At 43.3% G+C, this 27,252-nt stretch overlaps 1 protein-coding gene across 3 annotated transcripts in view; it reads right to left on the reverse strand.

Annotated features, from left to right (window-relative positions):
- PDZD2 (PDZ domain containing 2) overlaps nucleotides 1–27,252 on the reverse strand; it is a 199,057-nt gene that overhangs the window by 34,821 nt on the left and 136,984 nt on the right. For all 3 annotated transcript variants that reach the window (XM_019531915.1, XM_019531914.1, XM_019531913.1), the window contains 8 exons: nucleotides 20,630–20,741; nucleotides 18,479–18,627; nucleotides 15,042–15,161; nucleotides 8,646–8,760; nucleotides 6,507–6,580; nucleotides 6,108–6,333; nucleotides 4,091–4,208; nucleotides 736–868 (listed from right to left, as the gene is read on the reverse strand). In XM_019531915.1, coding sequence (XP_019387460.1) covers nucleotides 736–868; nucleotides 4,091–4,208; nucleotides 6,108–6,333; nucleotides 6,507–6,580; nucleotides 8,646–8,760; nucleotides 15,042–15,161; nucleotides 18,479–18,627; nucleotides 20,630–20,741 — 1,047 coding nt within the window. The remainder of the gene's footprint in view (nucleotides 1–735; nucleotides 869–4,090; nucleotides 4,209–6,107; nucleotides 6,334–6,506; nucleotides 6,581–8,645; nucleotides 8,761–15,041; nucleotides 15,162–18,478; nucleotides 18,628–20,629; nucleotides 20,742–27,252) is intronic.

The raw sequence follows: 27,252 nt of genomic DNA on the forward strand, positions 1-27,252 counted from the left end.
TAAGTTCTGCTGACCTCAGATTTTCGGCAGGGTTCCAACTCCCTGTCTCTTACTCTAACCAAGATGCATTGCTGCCGCCTCCTCCTAAGATCCAAAACCCTGAGTGATGGTATCAAATGTTGGTGGGAAGGCTCCTGCAATTTGGCTATCATCTATATATCTGAGTTGCCAGAAAATAACTAGTATTTCTAGAAGCTTCATTACAAAATGCATATCACCTTCAGGATAGGAAGTCAAAATTACTCTGGTCAAGAGGATCTCTTAGAATTAGGAGTATTTGTGCTTCTTTAACAGGCTTCCATAAGTATTTAGAAACTCATAAGTCAGAGCTTTATCATTCCCCTAACAAATCTTTTCCCAATTAGTTCAGGAAGACTTAATATGCCCATGAGTGTCTTACAATGGTAAAACAAAACAAGTTACTCATTCATTTGGATCGGATGAAGGACTTTTAAAAAAATCTTGTCACCAAAAAAAAAAAAAAAAAAAAAAATGCAGCTAATCCCATTAAGGCAACAGTTGTCATTTAGTGACAAAGGAGCAGGAAAGGTTTAACAGAGCTATAGATTCATTCGTTCCAAGATGGGAAATGACATTTACAATCATTTAGCATGACTGCCTACATCACACAGGCCATAGAAATATCCTCTATTAACTGGATCTCAAATATTGACACTCAAATGATAGTAAAAGGCTGAAAAGAACATACACATATTCAAGCATTTTTTTCCTCACCTTTGGGTTGGGATGACGGCTAATGATAAGGCTAACTGGACCTGGACCACATTCACTCAAAATGGCGTAGGCTTCACTTAATGCTGCATGGCGTAGACTCACTGAATCTGCCTCTAGAATCTGGTCGCCGCGACTGGAGAAACAAACCTCAGCCAGTTAAGCACATCTGCCTCACATAAAACGTTTGTGCTGTTGACTAGTGGCCAAACTTTTCAAAGATATAAATATTTGGAAAGGATTTGGTAGGCAAAAAAAACCCAAACCCAGTCCTGCTCTTATTCCCATTGATGTGAATGGTGACACTCCCACTGACTTCAGTGGAAGCTGGAGCAGGGTCCAATATTCCACTTTGTGCTGTCAGTGTTAGACACTGTATTAAATCAATGCACAAAACTGGCTGCTCCCTGATTAGAGTGAAAGTGAGTGTTTGACTCCAGTTGTATGTACTGATGTTTGCGAAGCATAGAAGGAAAAAATTACATGCAGATGGATTACTTCTTACTACCATCTTGAATTACTTACTGTGCAACCCTTTTAACAGAGATTTTTTGGAAGCTCATGGCTTAGATATGAGATCAAGAAATTGTTTCAGATTTTAACTAAAGAAAAATTGAGTGAGATGTAACTATTTTTACTTCAAATTAAGTTACAGTAACCAGCATGATCAAACAAAGCCTCTGAGATAGGACTGTAAATTGTTCATTTCAGTCCCTTCACTCTTGCTATTCTTGGTCTACAGACATCTGGAACCATTAAAAAAAGGATCGTCATCTAGGGATATCATTAAATCATTTTCCATGATTATTAAAACATTTTTATTTTGGATTTTCATACAATCCACCTATTTTTCTTTATTTTTTGAGTTGCTGTGGTAATTAGATGAAACGTAGCTAATGCCAAAACACAACTAAAATGGCAATTACAGGTAAGGACAGTTCAATAGTCTGTAATCTGTTTAGGGTTCTATAAACTGAATGGTATTTGCGAGTTGTGTAATTATTTTGCTACTTTAGAGGACAAAAATGAGGTTTGGATTACTATGTAAATCAAAAGCATAAGTATTTAAGAAGAGGCAATCATATAACAATTAGAAACTGGAAAAACTGGTACCATTTACAGACATATGCACATATTTTTGAGGGGGTTCAGATATAAAAGATCTGGATCCAAACCTCTGGTATTGTGAAGCTAAAATCTGACTAATGAGGTTTTCTAAAGCCAATATCAAAACCACTCTCCCAGTTTTACTATATGGAATCAGAAACTGCTGATGCGACAGAGCAACAACCCAGAATGCAAGCGGGAATGGTAGGAAACATGGCTGGATATCATCCCTTACCCTAATAATTTGTTCAGAATGTTACAGAGACACAACTACTGGAGAGTTTAAAACAGCTGCAAAGGTAAAGAAGCTAATATTAAAATGCATTCTTCTACAGAAAAGATATTTCTTTTTAGTAGTACTTTTGGGCATCTTTGCAGGGTTGCAGTCAGAACACAGACCCCACCTCCTCCTCCTGAGACCAAGTCACTATTTCAAGGACTTCCTAATAGGTTAAATCAGCACTGATGTTCTAGATGCATGGAGTACAGAGACTGAAGTAGGGAAATCCCTCTTTCATTTATTGGCCTAGGGCCACTAAGCAAGAACACTGTGGCATGGCTTTTCTGTACTAGCAGCATGCGGGCTCCTGGCACATGTTACGTTTAAGATGCGATTAACCAGTCAATCCCATCTTAAGTTGTTACATGGCCACACGTTAATGCAATTAATGATGTGATAAAACAAGAAATAAGCTATGAAGTTATTAAGCAAAAAGGTGGTGGACTCCTATCATGCTGTTAATTGAATGTGAAACCAGGCGGGCAGTGTACTGGGGCAATAGGATCCATGTAGTTCTCCCCCTATTTCAGACTTCTGGAATGACCTACATGGAGCCAAAGCCAGCACTGAAAACTTCTCCGCAGCATGTCATTATGTGTAGGCATCTTTCTATGGGCTGGTCACGCCCACGGAACTGCTAATGCAGGGATGTAGAAGAGGGCTTTGCTGGGAATTTCACCCAATTGCTCCTAAACCAAGTACAGGAACCTGGAGTGGAACATAAAATAATTTCTAGTCCAAAGTAAAGTACAATGTAAATCAGTATGAATTATTCCTTGATAAGAACCTATAAGCAATAAAATAACTGACATGTTGTCAGCCTGCTATATCAAGTAGCCAGCAAAAGGACAAAGGTCTACCTGAGAATGACAGTCCTTTGGGCTAGCACTGTAAGGCACTTGAGTGTCTGTAGCTGGCAGCACACAAGACAGTGATGTGGACAGCATCATATCTAGCCACCTTAGACTCCTCAGCCTCTATGAGCCAGATACCTATTTGCAGATGGATTGGTGGGAGCAGGCTTTGGCAGAAAGACAGAGCAATGGCCAGATTCATGCTTCTGGGACACGGCAAGAAACCTTGACTATTCTGCCCCCACAACCCTTCAAGTGGCTGTGCTACCAGAAATGTACCAAGAAGGGAAGGTCAGAAACAAAATACTGTCCAAAATCCCTGCTGCTCTTTCAATTACGTTTCAAGTGACTACATTTTAATCAAAGCTATGCAAGTTTACTCCTAGTTCACTAATCCCTGGGTGCAGATTTGACACATGGTATTAACTTGGCTTTCCTATTGCTTCCAAGCTTGATATAATGTACTGTTCCAATTATATCTATTTCTTGCTTCCAAAGAACCACAGAAATCATACTCCCTTTGCTTAGACAGAGAGTCAAGTGTAATAAGTCTTGACTTCTGCACTTGCAGTACTTTTGGGCATGCAGTTAAAATATCAGATCAGAACTTTATTCACTGCAGCTTCTATTTTAGCTTTAGTGTCTTTTAACTCTTTGGGTCCTTGTCCTGATTATTTGTTCTCCTGTAGAATTTTCTAAGTGTGACAACAGTTCAAGTCTTTATCTGCAGTTATCAACTTATATTTAGGGAAAAAAGCTAGTTTTTCCTAAAACTGAATGTAAAACGGGGAGCTGACTTCTAACTGGCATAACATGAGTCATCTATTCTATTCAGCTGTTTCTTGTCTGGAAACTTAAAAATGGCATTCCCTGAGAATTGTGCCACTGCTTATATCACATACATGAGCATGAAATCTTCAGTTATTTTTAAATACTTCTTCGTAATTTCTTTAACTTATACTCTCTCATTACTTTTCTGTAATCATCTAAGCCATGGATTAAAAAAAAAATAAAGCACTGCAGTAATTAAGTACTGACCCCATTGCTGAAAATGAGTTCTTAAGCAGGAGTCTATATGATGCTGTAAGACTGAGCCAGCTTTCAGTTCATAACTAACCTTAATCTACCATCCATCTTAGCCACTGATCCTGGGGCCAGGCTGTGAATGTAGATCCCTGGAGAACTATTTTCCAGTGTGAGACAACAGGCACCAATGCCTAACCCAACCCCTGGCTCTGTGAAAAACAAAAGTACAAAGAAGAAAAATGGTTTAATCCCTTTGATTGTAATCACACAGGACACACAAGTGTTTATGTTCTCAAACTGCATTTACAGCCAGGAATCATGCATTGTTTCAGAGGCAGCCTTTGGGGTGGTCATTCAGGAAGCCAAAACCATGGTGGAAATTAGAGTTGAAAACATTTAACCTTGACTGCTCTGCAAGAGCGGTGATTGCAAAGACCAACTTCAGCCTCACACAGGACTACAGACACTCTGCCCGCCTGACATCATTTCAGGCATGTAGTGCTTTAAGCTATATCTGTACAATACCTCTCAGAAACATATTATGGCATCCATTCAGTGCCCACATACAAGTATACAGCATATAATTGAAATGGAGTGTCTAAAAAGATTCCATGATATTTAAGCAAGAAAATAGCTCATTCAAACCCTTCTTTTCTCTCATCTATTACTATTTGATTAGATTCTGTTATCCAGTTTAAACACCTGCACAGGGTCTGTCATAGGACAGACCTAAAGAAAGCAAGGGGATGGGGTACAGGGGGGAAATGAGGTCTGACGAATGTATTACCTTCCCCATCCATTTTCATTTTTGCCTCTCACTATACTACAGCAGTTGAGTCTTAACAGAAGCAGAAATTAATGGCTCCCTCATGAAAAACCTGTTCTTCAACTTTCTATCCAGGCTCTGGGCTTTCACACAAACTGAAAACTTTCTGAAATGCATTCATCACTTTTCTTATATGCTGCAATGAAAAGTCATTACATGCTATGCTCTGAAACCAGGAAAATACTCTGCATGAACTCAAATAGATCCTCTGAATACACTGCTTGACTTAAGTGCAGCAAAAGTATATGAGACAAATGTGGTCATTTTTTAAAGTCTACTATAAGGGCTAACTACCAAGAAAGCTCCAATACCATGATTAGTGCCACACCTCTATTGTTCTTGACCCAACCCCCAGTCTCCCAACCCGGGCAACCCAAGCATTGCTTCTTCATAACAGTCCCTGATTTATTTTGCTGCTTGAATATCTAAAAGAGGAAAGCTTTGCAATTGGATTCCAGGCTATGGTGAGTCACAGGGTGATTTTTCAGTCATTTTTTGTTCGAACTAGAATCATGGGATTAGATTGATATATGAGAATGAACTGGGATGACAGGATTAGCCTATTTACAGAGTTCATAGGAAAGAAACTTCATCCTCATCATAAAACATTAGGAGAGAATGCCAATCTCTGCTGCAACCTCAACCATGTCAGCTGTGGCATAGGATCACAGTAAAGTAGGGCTGAAAGGGATCTCACAAGGTCTTTTAATCTAGCCCCCTGCTCAAAGCAGGACCATCCCTGACTAAATCATTCCAACCAAGTTTCTGTCCAACCCACTCTTGAAAATTTCCAGATGGGATGGAGATGACACAACTTCTCCAGGTGGATTGTTCCAATGCTTGGCCCCTGTCACAAAGTGTTCATTAGTTATAGTGTGGTCTCACCTTGGGACTCAGGAACAGCCCCTTGTGTAGATCCAGCGTGGCACAGGAAACCAAATGTCTACTGAATAGCTGCAGCTGCCTGAACTAGCTCCTGATGCTAGTTAATCAGGAGGACCTTCTACAGATCTGCTGCACTGACAGCAAGACTACTGAAAGGCTAAAGAGTGGCCATGTATATCCTTTTCAATATTTTCAACTCCTATACATCTGTTTTATCTCTTTATCTTATACTTTGTATTTCAAATATTGTTCCCAACTTTATTGTATTACTTCTGCTTTCACCAAACATGTAAATGAAGGAATTCACTGAAAAACAATTCCTGACGTAGTAGAGAAAAGGACAGCATTTATTTTTTAGGTAATTTTGATTGGTGAGTCAAAATAGACTTTCTCTAACCTTTGTTGAGAGTCACATCCATGACAATCCTGTCCTTTGGTCCTGGGCCCTTGCGACATGAAGATGAACTGTCTCCATCTTCAGAGCCAGCTACTGGGGTTCCTCCACTAGCACTGGAGCTGGGGGAGCTAGAGCGGCTCAATAAAGTGGGTGTTGCACATGGGGTGAGGCTTGGGCTGCGCAGTCTCGTGCGTACAGTGAGGGTCACAACACCTTTCTTAAGTTGCTAAAGAAACATTAAAGAAGTTTATTGCAAGAGACTGTGCATTTGCTTGACACCTAATGATGAGTCTTTCAGCAAATCATGTGCACAACAAAATTCTGGCAGCAGCAAAAAACAACAGTAGTGTCAAATTGTATTGAGCACTGAGCAACTCTGATTATTCCTAACTTTGTTACCTTAAATGTCTGAATGGCTTCCTGATGGGTCAGCCCTTGTAAGGATTCTCCATTAACTTCTAAGATTTCATCCCCTGGTAATAAAATGCAAAAGTCAAGTCAATGAGTGCACAAAGTATGCAAGTGAAGTAATGCCCTTTATCATTAATGCAATGATGGGCTACCACGTGGGTTTTGATTTTATGAAAAACTTTTTACTATTTTCTATTTATTATCATTTGCTCTAATGCCTCTGTAATTAATACAAGGATATAACATCAAAGCATGGGAATTATTCAACTGCAATTCTTAACCTCATGTTTACATTCTAACAGATTTCAATCAAAAACATTATGGATTTTAACTGGAATTAGACTGTTTGCGAGTAGAAGCACCACATTGTGGAGTCAAAAAATGGCAAATAGACTCTTTGCATTATTCCCAAACAATGGGACTTGAAAATCACAACAGGGCAAAATGTTAAGCCATGCCAGAGTCCATTTAGGGAAAGCTAGCTTTATATCCCTGCAGAGAAAGCTAATGCATGCTACTTACTGCTCTGAATATAACAAGAGACAAGTAATCTGTACACACAGAGAAGGCTGAAAAGGAATGACATCCTCATCCCAACAAACAAGTTCTGCAGCTATAGCTGCCTACTTACTATTACATGCACTTTCCAAGCTCTGGTTAATAATAGCTACAACCAGATATGTTGATCTACTTCATTCTAGGAAGGCAGAGAGCATGATACAGATCTGTCTTCCGCAATATCACACACTCCTACATCTGTGCACAATTAAACAGTACCCAAACATCTGCCAAGTCTTCCTAACTCCCCCTTTCCCTAATCTTAGTGATAAACTGAATGTTCAAGTTCTGAATATCCTGTGAATGTCTTGGGTTTGGGGGAAATGTGCTGATTATTTGACTTCCTAGGGTCAGTGCACACCTGCATTGTGTGACCAAACTCCTTTCTGATGGACCTTTCCCCTTCACCCCATTGTCAGCCTTGAGTATAACAAGCAGGAAATGGCAGTAACAGAAAGGAAAGATGTTTCACAAGAATGCCCTTCTTCAGAAAACAGGGTATTTGAAGTGCTGCATAAGGCAACAAATCTAAACCTACAGTCTTCTTTGGGTAACCTTTACCACAGTGCAATTGTCACTGTCTAGCACACACAATGGCACCAACATCTCTTGGATTTTTCGGATGCGTAACTTCCCTCTCTCCCCACCCCCACACAAAATAGCCCTTCCTGTACTCCTTTTCTGACCCAAGGCCATTAAGCCAGGTGTTGAGAGAACTGGTATTTCTCTACCAGTACCAATATACTTCCCAAATGATAACATGGGGCTTCTGGACCTGTCAAACAGGGTTCACACCAGAGTGCAGACATTAGGGATGGAAAGAGAAAGGCGCTCTGCACCATTATTCCTCTTTTGTTTGTCCTAAGGAACAGAGCAACCCGGTACAGGTTGAGCTCTCACCACCTTTCTCTTGAACAATTTGGTGGGGGGGAGCGAAAGTCATAGACTACATACTCTTCTGCTGGCTTCCAGGTACCTACGTGGGATAGACACAGACTCCTCTAATTCAGGGATGTCAAGCTCATCTTGCCTAATGAGCCAGATGAATGAAAAAAGGGCTAGTACACAGGCCAGATCAGAACCATGGAGCTCAGACTCCCTCCCTCTTGCATCACCTATGGCACCTGCTTCAGCCACTCTAAAATCCAGATGTGGCATGCCTCCCAGACCAGCCGCAGGGAGTGCTGCAGATCCCAAAACAACCAGAATGGGCGTCACAAGCAGTGCCTGAGGCAGGCCTGTCATCCAGCACGAATCCTGGCCAGAGTGGGCACCTTATATAACACCTACAGGTACCTCACAAGCAGTGGGGGTCCCAGAGTGGCTGGAGCAGGCACCGTGTTCAGGAATGCCTGGGGCTGGTGCCACATGTGCTGCCATTCCCGGAGTGGTTGGAACAGATGCCACGTGCAATGGGCATGCCAAGTCCTGCCTGCAGGGACCATCTGTGTCAATTCAGACCTAGGAGTGTCACTGGGGGCTGGCGCTAACCCATGGGCTGTATGTTTGACACCCTTGCTCTAATGGATTGAGCCAACAGCACGCTATTCACTTAGAGTCTCATTATACCTTCTTTGAGTCTTCCATCAGCAGCAGCTGCCCCATTTGGGAATATAGTCTTCACAAAAATTCCCATGCGGCCACGAGCAGAATCTTGGCCTCCCACAATGCTGAACCCAAGACCCTAATACAAAAGAAGAAAAAATTATACCATTAATAGTATCAGACTGAGTTATCCCTAATCCTACCAAAGCTTTGCAATATAGCAAAGATCCAAGAGGAAACAAAGATGAAAGTCTAATACTGAGGACAAATTAGGCTGTGATTCACTCCTTGCTTGTCTCTCCTGATCTACTTTCACTCTAATATCAACACATGAACTCAGCCTGAAAATAGCAGTAGTAATCACCTTAAAATAAGGGAAAGTAACATTTTATGTTATCATATTACTCTTAGTTAGAGGTTTCATGTTATTCTATTTGCTGCTTGAACCCCTACTGTAAATCTCTAAACTTGATGGCTCATGGAACTCCTTCTCAAGTGACCCATCCACTGGATTAGCTGCAATTCATTCTGCTGGCAGATTTCCTCAGGAAAAAGAGAAGTTTCAAAACATGACATAAGGTCAGAAGTATAATGGTAGGAATGTGGCTATGTTCATGGAAGTGTGTGTTTAATTACTTCAAGAAACAGAATTTCATATTTAAGGAAGTATAGGTAAATGTCTATTACTTTTGTGTGACTATATGAAACTTATATTAATTCCAAAGGGAATTACTCCCATGCATAACTCTTTCAAACCTGAGCCTTCAATGTGATGCTGCGGCTAGTAAAGTGAGCAAAACGCTGGCTTGCATCCATAGATGCTTCTAAAGCAAATCCCAGGACGTCATTCTCCCATTGTACTTGGCCTTGGTGAGGCCGCAGCTGGAGCACTGTATCCAGTTTTGGGCTCCACAATTCAAAAAAAAGATGTGGAGAAGCTTGAGGGAGTGCAGAGGAGAGCCACGTGCATGATCAGAGGTCAGGAAAACAGACTTTATGATGAAAGGCTGAGAGCCATGGGTTCTTCAGCTTGGAAAAGCGCAGGCTCAGGAGCGATCTGGTGGCCACCTATAAGTTTATCAGGGGTGTTCACCAGGATCTGGGGGAACGTCTTGTTCACCAGAGCGCCCCAAGGGATGACCAGATCAAATGGTCACAAACTCTGCCACAACCAATTCAGGCTGGACATAAGGAAGAATTTCTTTACTGTCCGAGCCCCAAGGTTTGGAATAGACTGCTGCCGGAGGTGGTTCAAGCACCCGCTTTGAATGCCTTCAAGACACATTTGGATGTTTATCTTGCTGGGATCCTACGATCCCTGCTGACTTCCTGCCCCTGGGGCAGGGGGCTGGGCTCAATGATCCTCTAGAGTCCCTTCCAGCCCAAGCATCTATGAATCTATGAATTAGTACTTCATAAAAAATACAGCCAACCAAAATTCTATTCTGCAAGTTGGAAGAAAGTTTTACTTGCCACTTTGCTATGTTGCTAAAGTGAAGTACGTGGTGGGATACCAGTGCTTCTTTCAGGGAACTGTGGGACCTTGGGGTTAAATTCCCACTATTCCACCCTGTAACTTACTGTTTGCTGTGTAGCTTTCAGAAACTCACAGCACCCTCTTGTCCATCCCCTAAATCCACTCTTCTTCACACTACTTTCCTCCACAGCTCATTGTCATAACAGGGCCATTGGACAGATCAAGGAAGGCCTCAGATCTACTTTAAATGCAGGGCAAAAGATTCTTCTGAACTACTGGGATAACAGCTACCCCACAAGAAAACCGTGGAAGAGTGGATTATGCCTACAGTGAATGACAGCTGCCAGGTGCTGCAGACATTTGCTGGCCAGCCGCACAAAGTGAAGTGGTATTCTAGACCAGGGAAACAAGCAGCTAGTGCTGGGATCAGATAGTGATGCAAACTAGGACAATCGCTAGTGGCTGCAAAACATTTGGATGCAAAAGGCTGTGTTGCTGGAGCTGTGTGCTGAACTTTCTCTTGCCCTCCAGCATGGATGTAACAAAATAATAGCTGCTTTGACAATGGTGGAGTGTGGGGTACTTTTGCTTTGGAAGCTTGCAATGTAGCTGTCATCCTCCAGGTGTGCAAAGCCATTCAGTGCATAGCACTGCACAGGACCGGCTCTGGGCAATAGGTTGGAGCCAAGAGGGATTCAATGAACTGAGCTCCCAGATCCCTAGAACAGGGGTGCAATAATAGATGGGACGTATCTTTTGATTCTCCCTCTGCCATTCTTGGCTCATGTAAACTGAAAGGAGTACTTCTCCATGGACTTGCAAGGGTTGGTGGATCACAAGGGCTGTTTCACTGAGATGAACGTAGAGAGGTCACAGAAACACAGGGCTTTTTGAAAAGCTGCAAGCACAGACCTTTTCCCAGGACTGGCATATTTGGTATCACTGTTCTCAAGAATCAGGTCTATGTTTCACCTCCCTGACTCAAAGCCAAACGTAAAGCAAGAAAAGCTTGAACTGTTATCTGAGGAGCTGAGAGACCACTGTGGAGCATGTATTTAGGAGATTAGACAGCCAGCAGTGATACTTTATGAGTGATTCAGCTGGATGTTGGCGATTCAAATATTCCTCATTATTACTGCACTGAAATACTTGTAAGACCAAGGGAAACTGTTATCAGCAGAGTAGAGGATGGAAATAGAAAGGCTGCCTGCTGAGGCCCTAATAATAAGTAGCACTGACACAAGGGCAATTACTGGAGCTTACTGGAGGAGACACTGTCCAGCTAAGGAAGGATTTAAGAGCATATACTGACAGCATACCATGGTCAGACTGTGTATGGCTTTGTGTTACTCTGAATATACAGCAGATCACTAGGCTAAGAAGTGTTATGAACTTTTATGAATCGGATGTTATCAAGGGGGAGAGGGTTATACCCATCACTTGTCAGACAGAGGAAATAATGCACAGTTTCCACAAAACAGAACTTTATCACACAATAATAATCTATAAGCATCATTTAAAAAAAAAATCAAAGACAGAGCAAAGTGCTGAGTGCTCTGACCTACAGCACATCTCAGTGTCCCTATTCTCAGAGCAGTTCTCCTTTACAGTGCCCTGGGGCCAAGAAGAGATATTGTTGCAGAGCTGGTGCTAGGAAGCCGGGGTGGGACACATGACCCTCTCCCCAGGAAGGAGGATTTCTTCTCCAAATGTAATAGCTATCAGGACAGAGCCCCTCCGACATCCCATAACACCTCGGGTTTGTCATGGGAGAAGCATGTCTTGGTGCCCTTCTTAGTGTCTCTCTTGGTCCGTCCGCCTTTGCTTCAGCACACATACCCTACATGCATCCTTGTTTCATTGGCTCCAGTCTCAGAACTCTGTAGCAGCACCAAGAACATGTTCTCCCATGCATGATTCTTTTTCCTCCTTAGCCTTGTCAATATTTCACCAGGTGTGGAGAAGTGGCCCTCAAGAACATGCCTGCCAGGTTCACTGACAAATAACCAGGCAAGGATTTGGTAGATAAGGGGGTTTAGCAGAGATAACAAATGCTACAGTTCCCTTAAATGTTTCCTGTATAGATCTGCCTAAAAATGCAAATAAAGATCACCCTCCCTACCACTGACTTCAGGGTCATACAAAGACACGGCATAGTACAGTATATGGAAATCCTTTCCAAACACTTCAGCTATGAGGGCTGGGGGGAGGGAGGTTCTGAGTGTAGTGATAGTTAATTACTAACTTTCTTACAGGCACTGCTTATCCTACCAGACATAATTACTCAGAAGCATGTCAGATGCCCAGAGAAAGAAAACAAGGTCGCCCATGCTGAGTACCCTACTAACCTCTTCATAAAAACAGTACCCTCTGAAACACATTACAGAATGGCAGGTGAAGATGCCTTACCACAGTGAGAGAAACAAGACTGCTTTTATGCATAACATAATCAAATAATATTTGTTTGAAAAATTTCAGAAAAATTGTGCCTGAAGACACAAAGCATGTGCAGGCTATAATAAGCCACAGGTTTGTAAGGGGAGGAGTGTTCTTGTAACTGGCTAGTTCTGAGAGTTGGCACAAGCCAAAATCCCCTCAGCCAGAACCTGTTTTTGCCTTTTCCCTGAATCTAAACACAGCACATTCAATTCTTTTGTATTCTGATTTTTGAACTTAAAATCAAAATGCTGCATTTTGGACCAGAAAACCTGCCTCTAATAAGTTTTCAGCAGGATTTCTGCAAAATCATGCAGTTTGAGTGCTTTTTTATTGGATTGATTGCAAGCGTTCTTTTATATTCTGATGCATTTAAATTGAAAGCTCACGTATTAGTTGTCTGCATTCCTTGTCCAGATTTGAATCCATTATTTTAATTTTACTGTTTTTCTTTTGCTTGCAAGTTTCTATTTTGAACCAAAAAGGTTCTACTAGCGCAGGGATGGACAAAATACAGCCTGCTGGCTGCATCCAGCCTGCCAAAGGTTTTTGTCTGGCCTGAAGCTGTCCCTGGGAGTGGAACAGGTGGGCGGGCCTAGGACCCGGGGCAGGATCACAGATCAGTGATATTTTAGGACCAAGGCTTCATCCAGAGCCATGATCCACAGCTGGCATATCCCTGCAACGGGCACTGGCTCTGTGCTGTCATTGCACCAAGATCCTATCCTGAGCCCTGCCTGCCTGTCCCAGTCAACCATCCCACTCCCAGATGCCCGTTCTTCCCCACTCACGGCTCCATCCCAGCCACCCAGCCGAGCACAGAGCACAGCCACTTCAGGAGTTTTGGTAAACTATTCTGGGGGTATGCTGTCCCAGCCCGCAACAGGTCCTCAAAACTCTTTGAATGACCCTCAGGCCCAAATAATTGCCCACCCCCGTACTAGAGCATGTATTTGGAAGTGCTATTTGGTGTTATGCTGTATTCTGTGTATTTTTTTGTTTGTATTATTTGGTTTTAAAAACAGTTCTAGTACATACTCTTAAAATAAACCAGCCGCTTCTAAAAACAGAATCCCTTCATTCCCTGCCTGTGTATAGTCTGCCACCATTTTGAAACAAGCAATAAAGGGACAAAGAGGGAAGATGAAACATAGACTCAATGAGTCGGAAGGGACCTAGACAGATCATCGAGTCCGACCTCCCGCCATGGGCAGAAAGGAGCACTGGGGGTTGGGAGGGGTCATAAGACCCCAGCCAGGTGCCTATCCAGTCTCCTCTTGAAGATTTCCAGGGAAGGTGAGAGCACCACACCTCTCTGGGAAGCCTATTCTGGGTTCTGGCCACCCTTACAGTGAAGTAGTTCTTCCTAATATCTAACCTAATGAAATGTCAGGGCCATGAAGAAAGAAGCATTCACTGACTGTAGCACCTCTCCACGTCCCATTTTGCCTGGGTCTCTCTCAGAATTCAGCTGGCTCAGGTTCTGCTAGATCTCAAAAGATCTCTGGTGGTCTCAGCATCCCTTCACGTCTCTAACATCAAGGAGCTCGACAATTATGCAGTTCTGAGATGCCTCCCACACTGTCCCTTATAGGCTGACGCTGGGATTCCCAGTCTGTTGTGGCATCAAGCAGCACATGATAGCAGCAGCAAACTGTTTGTTGAGCTCCTTTGTGCCTTTTGGGTAGGACCTTCAGTTCCTTCCTCTTAGCCTGACACTGGTGCTCATCCCTTTGCAATTCATGCATTGCAATGGAGTAAATATCATCTTCAAGAACATTATAGCTGGACATGTGCTGCCCTTCCTTTCAAGGAAAGCTGGGATTTCTCTTGAACCAGGCAGCTTCACAAGATTCAGCAAGACTCAAACCTGAGAGTGCATGCATGCAAGGCTGTGCTCACAGAAGACAAGTTTTACCTGTGAAATGGTAGTATAGACCATTTTTACACCAGTAGTGCATAGGGGACTAATTTACTGATAGGATCTAAGATACCCCAATAAATTATTCTAAAAAAAACCTTGCATGTATATGCAAATGTGACACTTCACAAAAAGAACAAAAACCTAGATTCTAGTCTTATATCTGACATTTAAACTTGCTATAATTTTAATGCACACAGATTCCAGATAGATATGTGCAATATAATCAGATCTGTTGTTTGTATACAGTAGGTTATTATCCATGCAAACAGGTATACTTTTGCATATTCATTTGCGTAGTTATAACATGTACTTATTAATATCTTATAGTTCTATTGTTTCCACTTTCGTCATAATGTCTAGGCACCGCTTAAGTATTTACATTTGGAAACCTGCCTCTTAGAGGGGATTTTGATTGGCTGCCTTAGACAGTAAAACCACTATACATGAGTTTTACTTAAACATCCATAGTTTGACTTTTACAGGTGTGGAGATTCTATGAGAGCAGAGGGGGGAAGTAACTCAGCACCCCTTGAAAAATAACCTTGCTGTGCTTTGAGAAAATACACTTGTGCAAAATCCTCACCTTCCCTTGTCCTTTCATTAGGACAATGTTGGAAATAATGGAAGGTTGGGTCAGTCTCCATGGAGATTCCACCTGAGCAGCACTCAAAGAGCGGGTAGATTTCTTCACAATATGGTAATCCTAGCAAACATCAGAAAACAGAGGTAATTCATTCTGATTGCAGGATACAGGCAAATAAAGGTACTGGATAGGACAACACTGGTATACCCGGGGGGCTGGAACAAAACAAACAAACAAAAATCACTATTGCACATTAAAACAGACTCACAGAGCATGACATCCTGGCCCCACAGCACTCAAGTTGAGTTCTGAAACTGGCTCCACATCATGGATCTATTTAATATCTTCTATCACCCGTTAGTTAAAAATTAAAAAAATAAACCAAGAAAGTCTAACATTTAGTTCCAGGATCTCTTAAAGCTGGACCTCCTGAAGAAATGCAACACTATCAGTAACTAAAACAAACACAAGTACTGCTGGTCTGCTGGTTGAAATGTTCAGACCCCTACAACTACTCTGTAGCCCTGTATGACAGTGGTTTTCCAAGCATGTCCCATGGAACCGATGTTCCACGACAGGTCTCAGGGTTCTGCATAGGAGACTGTGGACAATGTGCCAGGAGGCAGCGTGCTGCCATGGCTAGGCTGCAACACCTGGCTCCATGCCAGGCTTCGGATAGGGGTAGGGGTTCTGCAGCTGAAGAAATGATATGAAAGGGTTCCATGACTCCAGGAAGTTTGAAAATCACTGGCACAGTACTTGCATCTCCCTCCAGAGGTCAGTCGCAGCAACTGTACCAGGCTCCTACCTCCTCATGTCTAAAGGAGTTCTCCTTGACTTGAGCACTAAGGGTGAAATTTTGTTTCCTTCATGCATCTAAGATTGCAGATTTCTAGCTCCTTAAATGGCATTCTTGGCACTTAAGTGCAGTTAGCAAATCTTACTACCCCTGCACTGTGGATGTGTAGGTGTGCCAGGGTAGACCAAGCATGCCCAGTAGGCTAAGAATTGGCCAGGCAGGTACAGTTACATGAACACATCCATAATAGACATGTACCTACATCTAACTCATGACAACAGCCAGCCAGAAACCTATGCGACTGATAGGTCCTAGACCAGAGCTGGGCAAAATATAGCTCACGGCTGGATTCAGCCCACCAAGCCATTCTATCCAGCCCATGGGGCCCACCAGCGATCGCCCCGCTCCATGGGGCTTGTGGGACTCTGCCTCCGTGACTCCATGTGCTACTCCCAACTAGAGTGTCAGGAGTACCATGTGGAGGCATGGAGCTGGCCCCGCCTTATGGCACAGGACTTCCCATGCATCCTGGCACTCTAACACGCCACTGGGCTGGGCCAGGCTGGCTGCATGCTGTACCCTGCGAGTCCTGGCCACACAGCTGGGAACTACATACTACCGGAGCCAGCCTGGCCCATCCTGGCCCAGCCTGGCAGAATGTAGCTCTCGGCTGTGTGGCCAAGACCACAGGATGCAGTAGGAGCCAGCTGGGAACTGCGGGCACCGGGCCAGTTTGTGCTGCATATTGTGGTCCCAGCCATGCAGCTGGGAACCATGTGCTGCACCTGGGACATGCTGAGTCAGGCTGGCTCTGTGCCATGCCATGTGGGTCCTGGCCTTGAAATCAGGAACCACACAGCACAGCACAGAGCCAGCCCAGCCTGTCCCATCCCCTCCCAGCAGCATGCGGTTCCAGCTGCAAGGCTGGTGCCTGCATGGAGACATAGCCTGGCTTGTCCAAGCTACAGCATGCAGTTCCAAGCTGTATGGCTGGGACCCATGCAGTGCAGCACTCAGGAGCTGAGCTGGACCAGGCTGGCTCTGTGCAGTCCCCAGCCTTGCAGCCAGAGCTGCACTGTGCCAGGTTGGGCAGGGCTGGCCCCATGCTGCGTCATATGAGTCCCAGCCTTGCAACAAGGACAGGATGGGTGGGGCTGACTCCCCACCTCCCACCATACCCCCCAACCCACACCTACACACTCCTACATACCCCCACCCCAACCACATACCTCACATCCACATCCCTCCACACCCCCACTTGCCATACACATACCCCACATACAGATCCCACCACAGCTTCATACCCATTCTCCAACCACACAGACACCCCTTACCCCCCCACACAATATACAAGAGTAAAAGTATATTGAGCTATTATGCAATTGCCTCTAGATACACTGCAAACACAACTCAGGACAAAAATATTTTTTAAAATAAAATAAGTTACAATAGATATCTGACTTTTTTAGCATACGATTTGTTTTGGTTTCTTTTCCAATTTCAAGATGGCAACCCTGCCCCTTCCCAAAAGGAGCACTACTGGGGCAAGGGGAGGGACTTCCGGTGGTAAAGGCCAGGGAGCAGGACTTCCAGTCACAAGGTAGCGATCGGGGGCAGGGCAACTGTCCAAGGGTGGGGTGCAGCCCTCGACAGCTCAACAAAACTCATTAAGCGGCCCTCCAGCTGAAATAATTGCCCACCCCTGTCTTATACTCTAGAGGACAGCAGCCTTCCCACATTATAGCCCCACTAGATGAGAGGTTGGGGCATTTGCTCAGGAAGCCAGAGACATGGATTCTAGGCTCTCTGGCTCAGAGGGGTTTTCAGTCTGCTTCTCTGGCTTCCCAACATGCCCCAGTGAAGGCACAAGCTCCTCTCCAGTCCTCCTTTTGAAGCTGGGCCCCTAAGCAGCAAAGACAGGATGATATATGTAATCAGCAGGAAGAGTACAAGCTAGAGGGCCTGGATCAGTGAGAAGGCAGTTTAGAGAAGTGCGGGTCCTGGATTCTAGTGTGGACCTTCATTCCCACATCCCTACTGCATTGCCCTCCATTCAATTCAGCCAACGATACAAGGGGCAGTGGCCCAGCCTCAGAAGGGCCCTGGATAATGCCTAGCCTCTGGCATGGTGGTTACAGCACTACGGTGGGAGAGCAGAGACATGGAGTCAAACACCCTCTGGATGAGGGGGACCTAGAACCCACACCTCTGGCATCTTGGGTGATTACCTTGCCATTTAGTTATTAGGGCTGAAACATGGGAGGGCTCTTTTTCCTCTTGCCCCCACCTCCAACATTTTTCCAGGACTTACACTCTGTTGTGCACATACATACAAAGCCAATGAGCAGCTCATGTTCAGTCTACATGTGCATACTTAGCTATCCACACCATAAAACCTGGGCCAAAGACAATGAGGTAAATGGCTATAAAATTGTCATTTAGATGCACAAAGGGAAATCTTGCCCTAGGTGCTTATTGAGCTTTGATACCAAGAACTGGGTTCACTCCTTCTTGCCATACGTATGCAGCCACAGGACGCCACAGTTATTCCTAACAGGTTCATAAAAACTCTCAAAACAGAGTTGGAGCCCAATAACCTGCTTAAATTCTCACCAAATACATTACTTTATCTTCTCACCTGCCGAGATCCTGCTCCTTCAAGCTGCTGAGGGAGAGAATGTTTCCTCCCTCCACGGGAAAATTTCACTGCTATTTCATAGCTGGATTCACCATTTTCCACTGTCAGTTCATCATCTTCACCCACAGATTCTAAGCGAGACCCAGCTCCTAAGGGGCAATGCATACAACACAGAACAGCATCTTTTAATTCAAAGAAGTTGGATGAAGGGTGCCTTTTGCAAATCACAAATCAAACAATACATTAAATAATGCAGATAGCATTCAACTGGTAAGCTGTGTAATCTCCCAATGAAGAGTTTTACTTGATCATTTTCAATTAGCCAGGTGCATTGCAATTTTAAAGATGCAGGACTCTTCCTATTTCTTGATCTTAGGCTGACAAAGGTTTTCACGTGTTTTTTTGGTGGACTGACATGCTAGATATGGTAGGTGACTGCAGTAAACACAATGAGAAGATCATTGAGCTGGCAACCCTGAGAGTGCAAGCAAGAATCCAGCTGATCTTTCAGAAAGCACTTGATGATGAGCAAAGCCCACAGGCTTCATTCATGTGAAGTTTAAAGAACTGACACTAGCTGCTTTCCTTTCTGAAAGAGTCAGGTCATCCTGAGAGTGATGTGCCAGGAATGGAAGGAGAAACTGTGCGCCAAAAATTGTGACTGACCTTCTTTGCTGGCAGCAGTCCTAGTTGTCATTAAAAAAAAAAGAGGGAATACAGAGTTCAAAGAAGATACTGAACCATTTCTCTTGAAGTTAATCACAGGGGATCCCAGCTTTACAAGCTCATAATCAATATACTTCCACCAGAACTTCAGCAACTTATTTTTTCCATTCTCTTACGTAGTTACATGACACCCATTGCAGTATTCTGAGCACCTCAGTCTTACCCTGATGACATCCTTCTGTCAGGTAGAGAATTACTATTACTCCTGTTTTAGAGATGGAGAAGTGAGGTGGCCAGATCTAAAAAAGGATTTGTGTGCCAAGTGTACAACTTAGTCTCCAGTACATAAAGTCTCCCTAAGTTTTCACCAACAAAGTTCCCTAGGTAGGTACAGTGCCAATGAGACCTCTGTCCCAGCCTGCTTGAGTGGCAGTGGGGAGCATTCCCGGAGCAGTTCCACCATCACATTTCCACATTCACTGCATGCAAATGGGAGTAGGGTGTAATGCCCCTTCCTGACAACTGTGGGGGTGCAGTGTTGATATACCCTCTCTGGAAGCCACAGCCTTGTGGATCCAGAAGGAAGTCACTCCCCAAGGTCTCGCAAATCATTCATGGAACTCAGGATTCAAGAAGTCCAGACTAGTGCCCTGGGTGACTTTTCCTCCCTGTCTGCTCCCTCCACCGCCACTCTGGTGACATTATCAATCAGGTGCCAGGCAGGATTGAGGGTGTCTGCCACTTGAGCAGTGCCTTTCACTCAGAACCATATTACTGTCTTCAGAAACACCATTCACATGCTGCGGTGCTCAGCCTGAGCAGTAGCAGCTAAGCCTGGTTCTAGGTGATTGGCATTTTAACAACAAAATAAACGTTGGCTTCAGAAGAACTGTGCACACATTGCACTGAAATACCTGGGGACTTAAAAGCCACATGGATGGATGGAGAACTAAGTAATTAGAGGAGTGATCAGTCCCCAAACTGCAGGGGGATGTGCAAGTACCCCGACTGATTGAAGTGTTGGGAGTTCCTGTAGAAAGAGTTGTATCTTTTGCACAGAGTTTCTGGTCAGGTTCCTGGAATTACAGTTTTTTTCACAGAAATTCATGGAACAGCAACAATAACTACAAGTATTTTGCCTTAATGAATATTCTATTGAGACCACGATGGCATGTTGAAAAGGCCCCCTCAGTCTATTGAAATAAACCAAAACAAACACATGGGAAATTCAAATGCAAGGAAAAACAAACAAAGCTATTTTGCTTCCCTATTCTGCCAATAAAAAGATTCAGCTCAGGAAGCTTTGTTGAATGCAAACACCATGCAGTTCAAATTCCACATCCAAACCAAGCTAATCTGGAGGGCCAACATCAAGAAGGCCTCGCTCTGCTGAATTAGGTTTTAGGCTGAGCCTGTGTTTCACGATAAGCAAAACTCTACAATATCACCAATTCTTTTATTCATATCTTTATTAACCTGCTTTACCTTGGGATCGGCTTCTGTATTTCAATATGCCACTCCCCATATTTGGACTTTGGCTGTTATCTTTGGATGCTTCCACACACGCAGGATCTTGAGATTTATCTGTTTCTGTCACCTGAAAAATGAGAAAAAAAAGGAGCATATTCAAGAAATCCAGCCAAAGTTGATGGATTTGCTCCACTTTTACCAATGTTTTTCAAAGGAAGGAAAATTCTCCTGTACATATTCTGTTATAATTTATTTCTGTGAAAGCCTGGAATTCTATTACACAAGTTCTACATGAAACAGAGATTCATACGCCATAAGTGTTTTACAGTGGATCTTTTTGACATTACTGAATACTTCTGCCAATGGGTACATCTACTGAGTACAACGCAGTTCTGTAGGGAGACATCCGAGCTAGCTCTGAACAAAAAACCAGGCAAATTAGGCCAGGGAAATGCCACACCGGCGTAGCTAGACACAGGTACCCGAGTGACCTTAGATGGACATGGCCTGCATAGCTTTCTAAAAGCTAAATCCAGCAGTAGACGCTACATGCTTCAGACCGAACTTCTCAAAACAAGCCAGTTTCTATGATAAATTTCACTTTTCACCTGCCAGACAAACTGGCTGTGATTTTTTTAAAGAACATAAACATGCTGGTTTCTTTGGTAAATTCCCTCCTCCTGATATTCAAAAAGGGCTGAATTGTTTCTGCTCATTTTTTTTACCCCACTTTCCACCCTTAAAAAAAAAAAAAAAAAGTCTACACAGCAGCAACAACTGCACTTTTTGGGAAGCATCAAAGCCTATCAAATTTCAGTCAAAATGCTGAAAACTTCAAGAAGCAATAGATAACTAGAGCTGGGAATGGAAAGGATAATTCAGCCTTAACTTGTCATTCCTCCTCCCCTAAAATACTACCCACAATTTTATACTCTAAGTTCATGTACCAACACATTCTTGGTAATACTGCAAGGTACTAGAGTAGCCAACTTAGGGTTCAATTTTAACATCAAATGGCTTATAACTCACAATTTTCAAATAGCTCATCTAAAATGTGAAAGAACTCTGCATTATCCTTAAAAAAAAAAAAAAATCAGTCTATACAAATCAGGCAGCCCAGAGGAACTGCAGGGATCAAGTCAAAAAATAAAAATAGATATAAAAATATTAGGAAGTGGCCAGGATATCGATTAATTCCTCCTGAAATGTCTCTGCTCTTGAAGAATGTCTCTAAAAGCATAGCAGTTGCTAGTTAGAATTGATCCAGGGCTACTGTAGTTCGTATCATCTCGATGTTACATGCACTAATGCTTCCCTTGTTCACAAAGAGCAAACATGGATGTACAAAACCATTTGTCTAGCAATTCTAAAGCCATAACCACTGTTACAAGGCCTCAAGGAGGGAGGCACTTGTTCAGGGGTGAATAGGGAGCTGATAATTAATGCAGAAGGATGCTAAATAGGAGAGGGACTGATTGAAGGGAGGCAGTTGATTTCTTCTTTTCTCTACAGCTATATGGCTACTTTTCACTCACCATGATGTGATGTTTTGTCAGGTGCTACAGTCATGTTTGCTGTTAGCCCAGCATAGAGTATATGCAAATTAGAGTGCAAGTTGCATATTCAATTATCACCCACCCCCAAATTTCAAATCTATACCACCGCCTATTTTTAAGTCCTCTTACTCAACTCACCTACCTTCTGGAGTTTCCATCTACCCTGTTGGTCTGGCTTCCCTGCCTCAGCAGGCTTCTCAAGTCTGCCTCTGCACCACCACTTAAGCTCCCTACCCCACCCCAAGCTTCCCCCACAGAACAGTCTCCAAATGTGCCTAATCCTAAGGATAAATCTCAAGCAATATTTTATGCCTACCGGCCAGCATCACTCCAGTATGCCACGTAGACAAGGAGAGCTGGTTAGAGTTAGTGTATAAATCCTCTATTTAGGTACCTGATGTAGTCTAGTTATAACAGCTCTTGGGCAGGCTAATCTGCCCTCCACAGAAGGCCTAGATTTACAGCTAATCTGATTATGTCTACATATATGTCACAGGAAACAGGACTGAGAATGATGGACTGGAGATTATGAAGAACTTTCAGACTATGGGGTTGTCAAGCATTGAAACAGGCCACCTGGAAGGTTATGGAATCTCAATTCTTGGGAATTTTTAAGAGCAGGTTAGATAGACACTTGGCTGGAATGATTTAGCCAGGAATGAACCTACCTTGAGCAGGGAACTGGACAAGACTGCCCCCTGAGGTCCCTTTCCAGCCCAACAGTGAGATTCTATGAAGAGCGTTGCATGCAGAATAGACATAGACGTCAGAAGGATTCAGGGCCAAATTCCAGGTAGAATCTTTCTAGTTAGAGTCCTCCTATGCCGAGAGCTCTTGGGCTACATAGACCCTACCTGGAGAATGTAGCCTGACAGATGTAGCTTAGAGCACTGCCCCACCACACCTCAGCTCTCCCAAGCAGAAAACTGAAACTGCTGGTCAGAAACAGCCAGTTCTCAAGACTTAAAATTCTGGATGCTGGGCCAAAACCTTTTTCCAGTCTGAGATGAGGCTTAGAACCATTGAAGTGAACCATTTACTTCATGAATTACTTTCAGACTGTAGTGTTTTTACTATGATTCAGAACAGGGTAAAGACAAGTTTTGCAGATGCCCTAATTTTGAACCTGATGAAGACAAAAGGGAAGAAATAAATCCAAAATCTTTGCAAAAACATGAGAATCTCTCTTCAGTGCTTGCCCCCATGCACACAATCCTATACAGAAAAACAACAACGCTATACGTACAAAGTTGCAAAAGGAGACATATAGTGATCAGAAAATGCAAATGCTCCAACAATAAAACCGTAAGACATTGTTGGTAGCTGTCTGGCTTATTATGCAACTTGGCTTCAGACTACTATAAAAAGTAACAATGAGACACAAAGGTAAATGTAGTTCTTTATTATAACAAAGCATTCATTTGGCACAGGTAAAAAACCTTTAGGGAAGGTGTTCTAGCATTTGCAGTGTATGCCATGTCATAGACCAGTGGTTCTCAACCTTCTTAGACTCAAGGTACCTCTGAACAGCTTTGAGGCACCCCTCAGGAGATGCCAGCTCTTAATTTTCACTCATTTTTTGCAAAAGAATATCAGACCAGGTTTTCTGTTGCAAAGAACTCAGAAAAAACACAACTATGGATTTTTCCATTGGAAAATGGTTCAGTTTATGTTGTGAATCATATTTGTAAACCTAATAATGCTACTGTTGTGTACCCCCTGGTTGAGAATCATTATTATAAACATTATTATTTACATGAGAGCACCTCTCCAATAAAAATACCCAGGTTTTTATTTTGCTTTGAAAACAAGGAAATCTAACCCATGAAGCTTTTAAGGAGTCCCCATAGTCCTGGGTCTGTAGTCTTTGGCTCTGGCATTGGGTGGGTTGTCACAACTCGAGGAAAAATGTGACTCCACCTTATTCTTCTGGCCACATGTGAATGCATCTTTTTATTAAGCCCACCAGTAATGTAACCCTGCCTTTTTAATTTCCCTTGCTTTCAAGGAAACAAGAGTTTATTATTTCAGTTCTGCATGCATTCATTAAAGCCAATAAATCCCAATTCAAGACCGCTTCCTTATGTAGGGCAGGGGCAGCTGTAACATGCAGAGAGGTCCAAAAAGTTTTGAGGGAAGTCTAAACATAGAAAAACAATCTTTTCCGATGGTTTTAGTAATTCCAGGATCCAATGCTCATGACATCTTGATCACTTGCAAAGGGAAGCAGCGCTCTCAGGCACAGAGTCTTGGCATTAATATAGAATGAAGAGTTGCCCCTGGAGCCTGAACTTGGGCACACTTCCAGCAGAACCAGCCCCTTAATGAGGCAGGATGAGGAAGTGGAGGGGGGAGCAGGGGGGAGGAAAAGAAAAAACCATCTCTAGTTAACCACAAATATCTTGGCAATTGCCAGTGATTGATAAAACAAAGCCACACACATGGGGCAGGACAGTTTAATGAGACAACTGCTTTACTATTACTATTTAGTATAAGTTGTTGCCCTGCCCATCAGCAGACAAGTCCAACTACTCACTGAAGATTCTGCTGTGTTTCCTGATGGAAAACAGAGAGGTTTTATTTCATATTTAGAAAACAGAAATTGTCTATACTCCTATAGAGATAGTGGGGAAAAATGGGAAGATCACTCTTACAGCTTGTAGAACCCAGGTCCTACCCTGTTCTTATTGTATTTATATTGACAGATGACCTTGTAATATTTTTTATATAAACTAACTGTAAACCACATGCACTTTTGCTCTTAGAATGGATCTGTAATAAGATGCAATTACACTCAACATATTTAATTTAATGAGGACACTGACCACCTGAGGAAGGTCAACTGGCCATTCCAACGCACACTTAGAAGAGTGTTGCCCTAATTATGCACGTACCTGATGGTTCCTGTTTTCTCTGTCCTGCTAAATAACATCACAGATGGAGCCTTTTCTTAAACCTGGCTTGTCCCAACTGGTCATCCACAAGGGGTTAATAAGCAGTCTCTTGGAGCTCCTACCCAGCCACCACTCATCCTTGATCCAGCTGTAGCAGCAGCAGGGTCTTGGGGCTCCCCCAGCTTCTGCTGTTTGACCCATCTCCAGGGCATAAAGTGAGGAAGTGCACCACAGGCATCCTGTGAGCCAGCAGCCCAAACTGCCCATGCACCATGGTGCCAAACGGGGCATGCAGAAAGCTGCAGGTGAGGCAGGGTGCTATGCTGCATGGCGTTGCCCTGTGCAGGGTGGCGATGCCTGCCTCCAAACAGTGCAGCAGGATAAAGAACTGCTTGCCTGTGCATGTCATAATGAGATAGGAGAGTACCAACCTGGGTGTGCACATGGTACACAGCATATGGGGCCTGTGACAGCCACTAGTGCAGCCCCCAGATGTTTAGAAATTAGACAGCCTTATCTTAAACAACAGCACCTTTAAATATGAAGAGCACCAGCCTTCTTACACTATTGAGTAGGACTCATAGGAGCCAAGGAACTACCATAATAAATTAAACCATGGCCTCATCTAGTCCAGTATCTTGTCAGTTGTGTCAGAGAAATAGGTAAAAAGATAAAAGAAAACAATCTCTGTAGTTGGTGAATATGGACTAGCTCATACTGAGGTTAAGTTGATCCAGATTTAACCAGTGTTAACATATTCTTCCACATGCTAAGACATGCTCCTGTTTAAGGAAGTCTTTCCGCCATAACAAAATTGATAGAAAATTTTACCACAGATGGAAATCTAAGTAGAACCAGGCAAGAGAAGGGCAGAACGGAGCTTATGACAGTCTGATTCACCAGGTAAGTGCTCAGACAATATGGTGATCAGCACTAGACAATGCTGAAGTTTCTCCTTCCCTAACCAGTAAGAATGCTTTAATAAATTAGCCCCAGATAGAGCAGATAGCCTCACCATCCAATGAAAAAGCATGTTGTGGCAAGCAGCTTCCATCAGCGAGTCCCAGGAACAAACTTGCACGTTAAAGTTGGCTTCCACTAGTGGAGTGACCCTCCCTCCCCGCCCCCCAACAAACAGCTGGCTCTGGGAATTAGCTCTGCTGGTGTCATGGGGTGCAATCTGTACTTCCTGTGGCCAAGCAGGAGTGAACAGAGCTCACCTTTCACTAATTATAAAAGAATATGCTAGAGATATCTATTCTCATGTGTAGTGAGGAGATCAGGAAGTAAGATAAATGCTTAAGAATAGGCACTGCCCTATTTTCTGAATAGGTGGAAATACTGAACAATCAACATGCCGCCTTTAAACTATTCTATTTAAGAACCCTTGGTCTAGTTACCCCTTGTGAATGTCTGCACTCAAAAGCCTTTACAACTCTGCAAGATGAACACTTTACTTTTTAAAGGGGGACCTGCTGCCAAGTTCTGAAGGACAAAATCCTATCTCCATCTTGATTTTAAATTCAATTTACTAAATCCCTAAGTCAGCTGTGTGCAAACCCTGCATCTGAAATACAATCTGGCATTCTTGAGTCCCAAACCAGTAAAAGTTATAGCCACTCACATACATTTGCATGCAAGCCAAACCACATAAACAAGAGGTGAGTACAGATTAGTTACCCAGATATTCAAAATGTGCCTTCAAAGTATTTCCACACAAACCCCCAACAAAACTTCACTGGCTTCTTTAGAAATCAATTGGTAATCTGGCACTCATACTGCACCCAACAATATCAAATTGCCAGGGCCATGGAACAGAAGGAAAGGAACGTAAAGCCAGATCTGTAATGTACTCTCTGTACCTGGACCCCTGGAGTCTTTGTCACCTGTGTGGGTGGACAGACTGGCCCATGTGTGGTAACTTGCAGTCAGGGTTGTAGTTATGCAAGCAACGTTTGTTTTTTATTTCCAAGTGAGTAATTGAAGTTATAGCAAGTAAAAAATGGCTTTTAAGTGTACAATGAACAATCAGTGGCTGCTTGTAGATGTTAAAAGAAAAAACAAACAAACTCTATATTAAGGAGGAATACACATCCTCGTCAATTAGCAAGGAGTCAGGGGAGGGGCACTCTGAAGTGCTTTGGGTTAGAGTACAAGGCAGTCAAGGGGAAAGAGACTTAACGGTGGG

This window comes from Crocodylus porosus, unplaced genomic scaffold (genome assembly GCF_001723895.1).
Source record: "Crocodylus porosus isolate Cpor-Errol unplaced genomic scaffold, CroPor_comp1, whole genome shotgun sequence".
NCBI classification, from domain to species: domain Eukaryota; kingdom Metazoa; phylum Chordata; order Crocodylia; family Crocodylidae; genus Crocodylus; species Crocodylus porosus.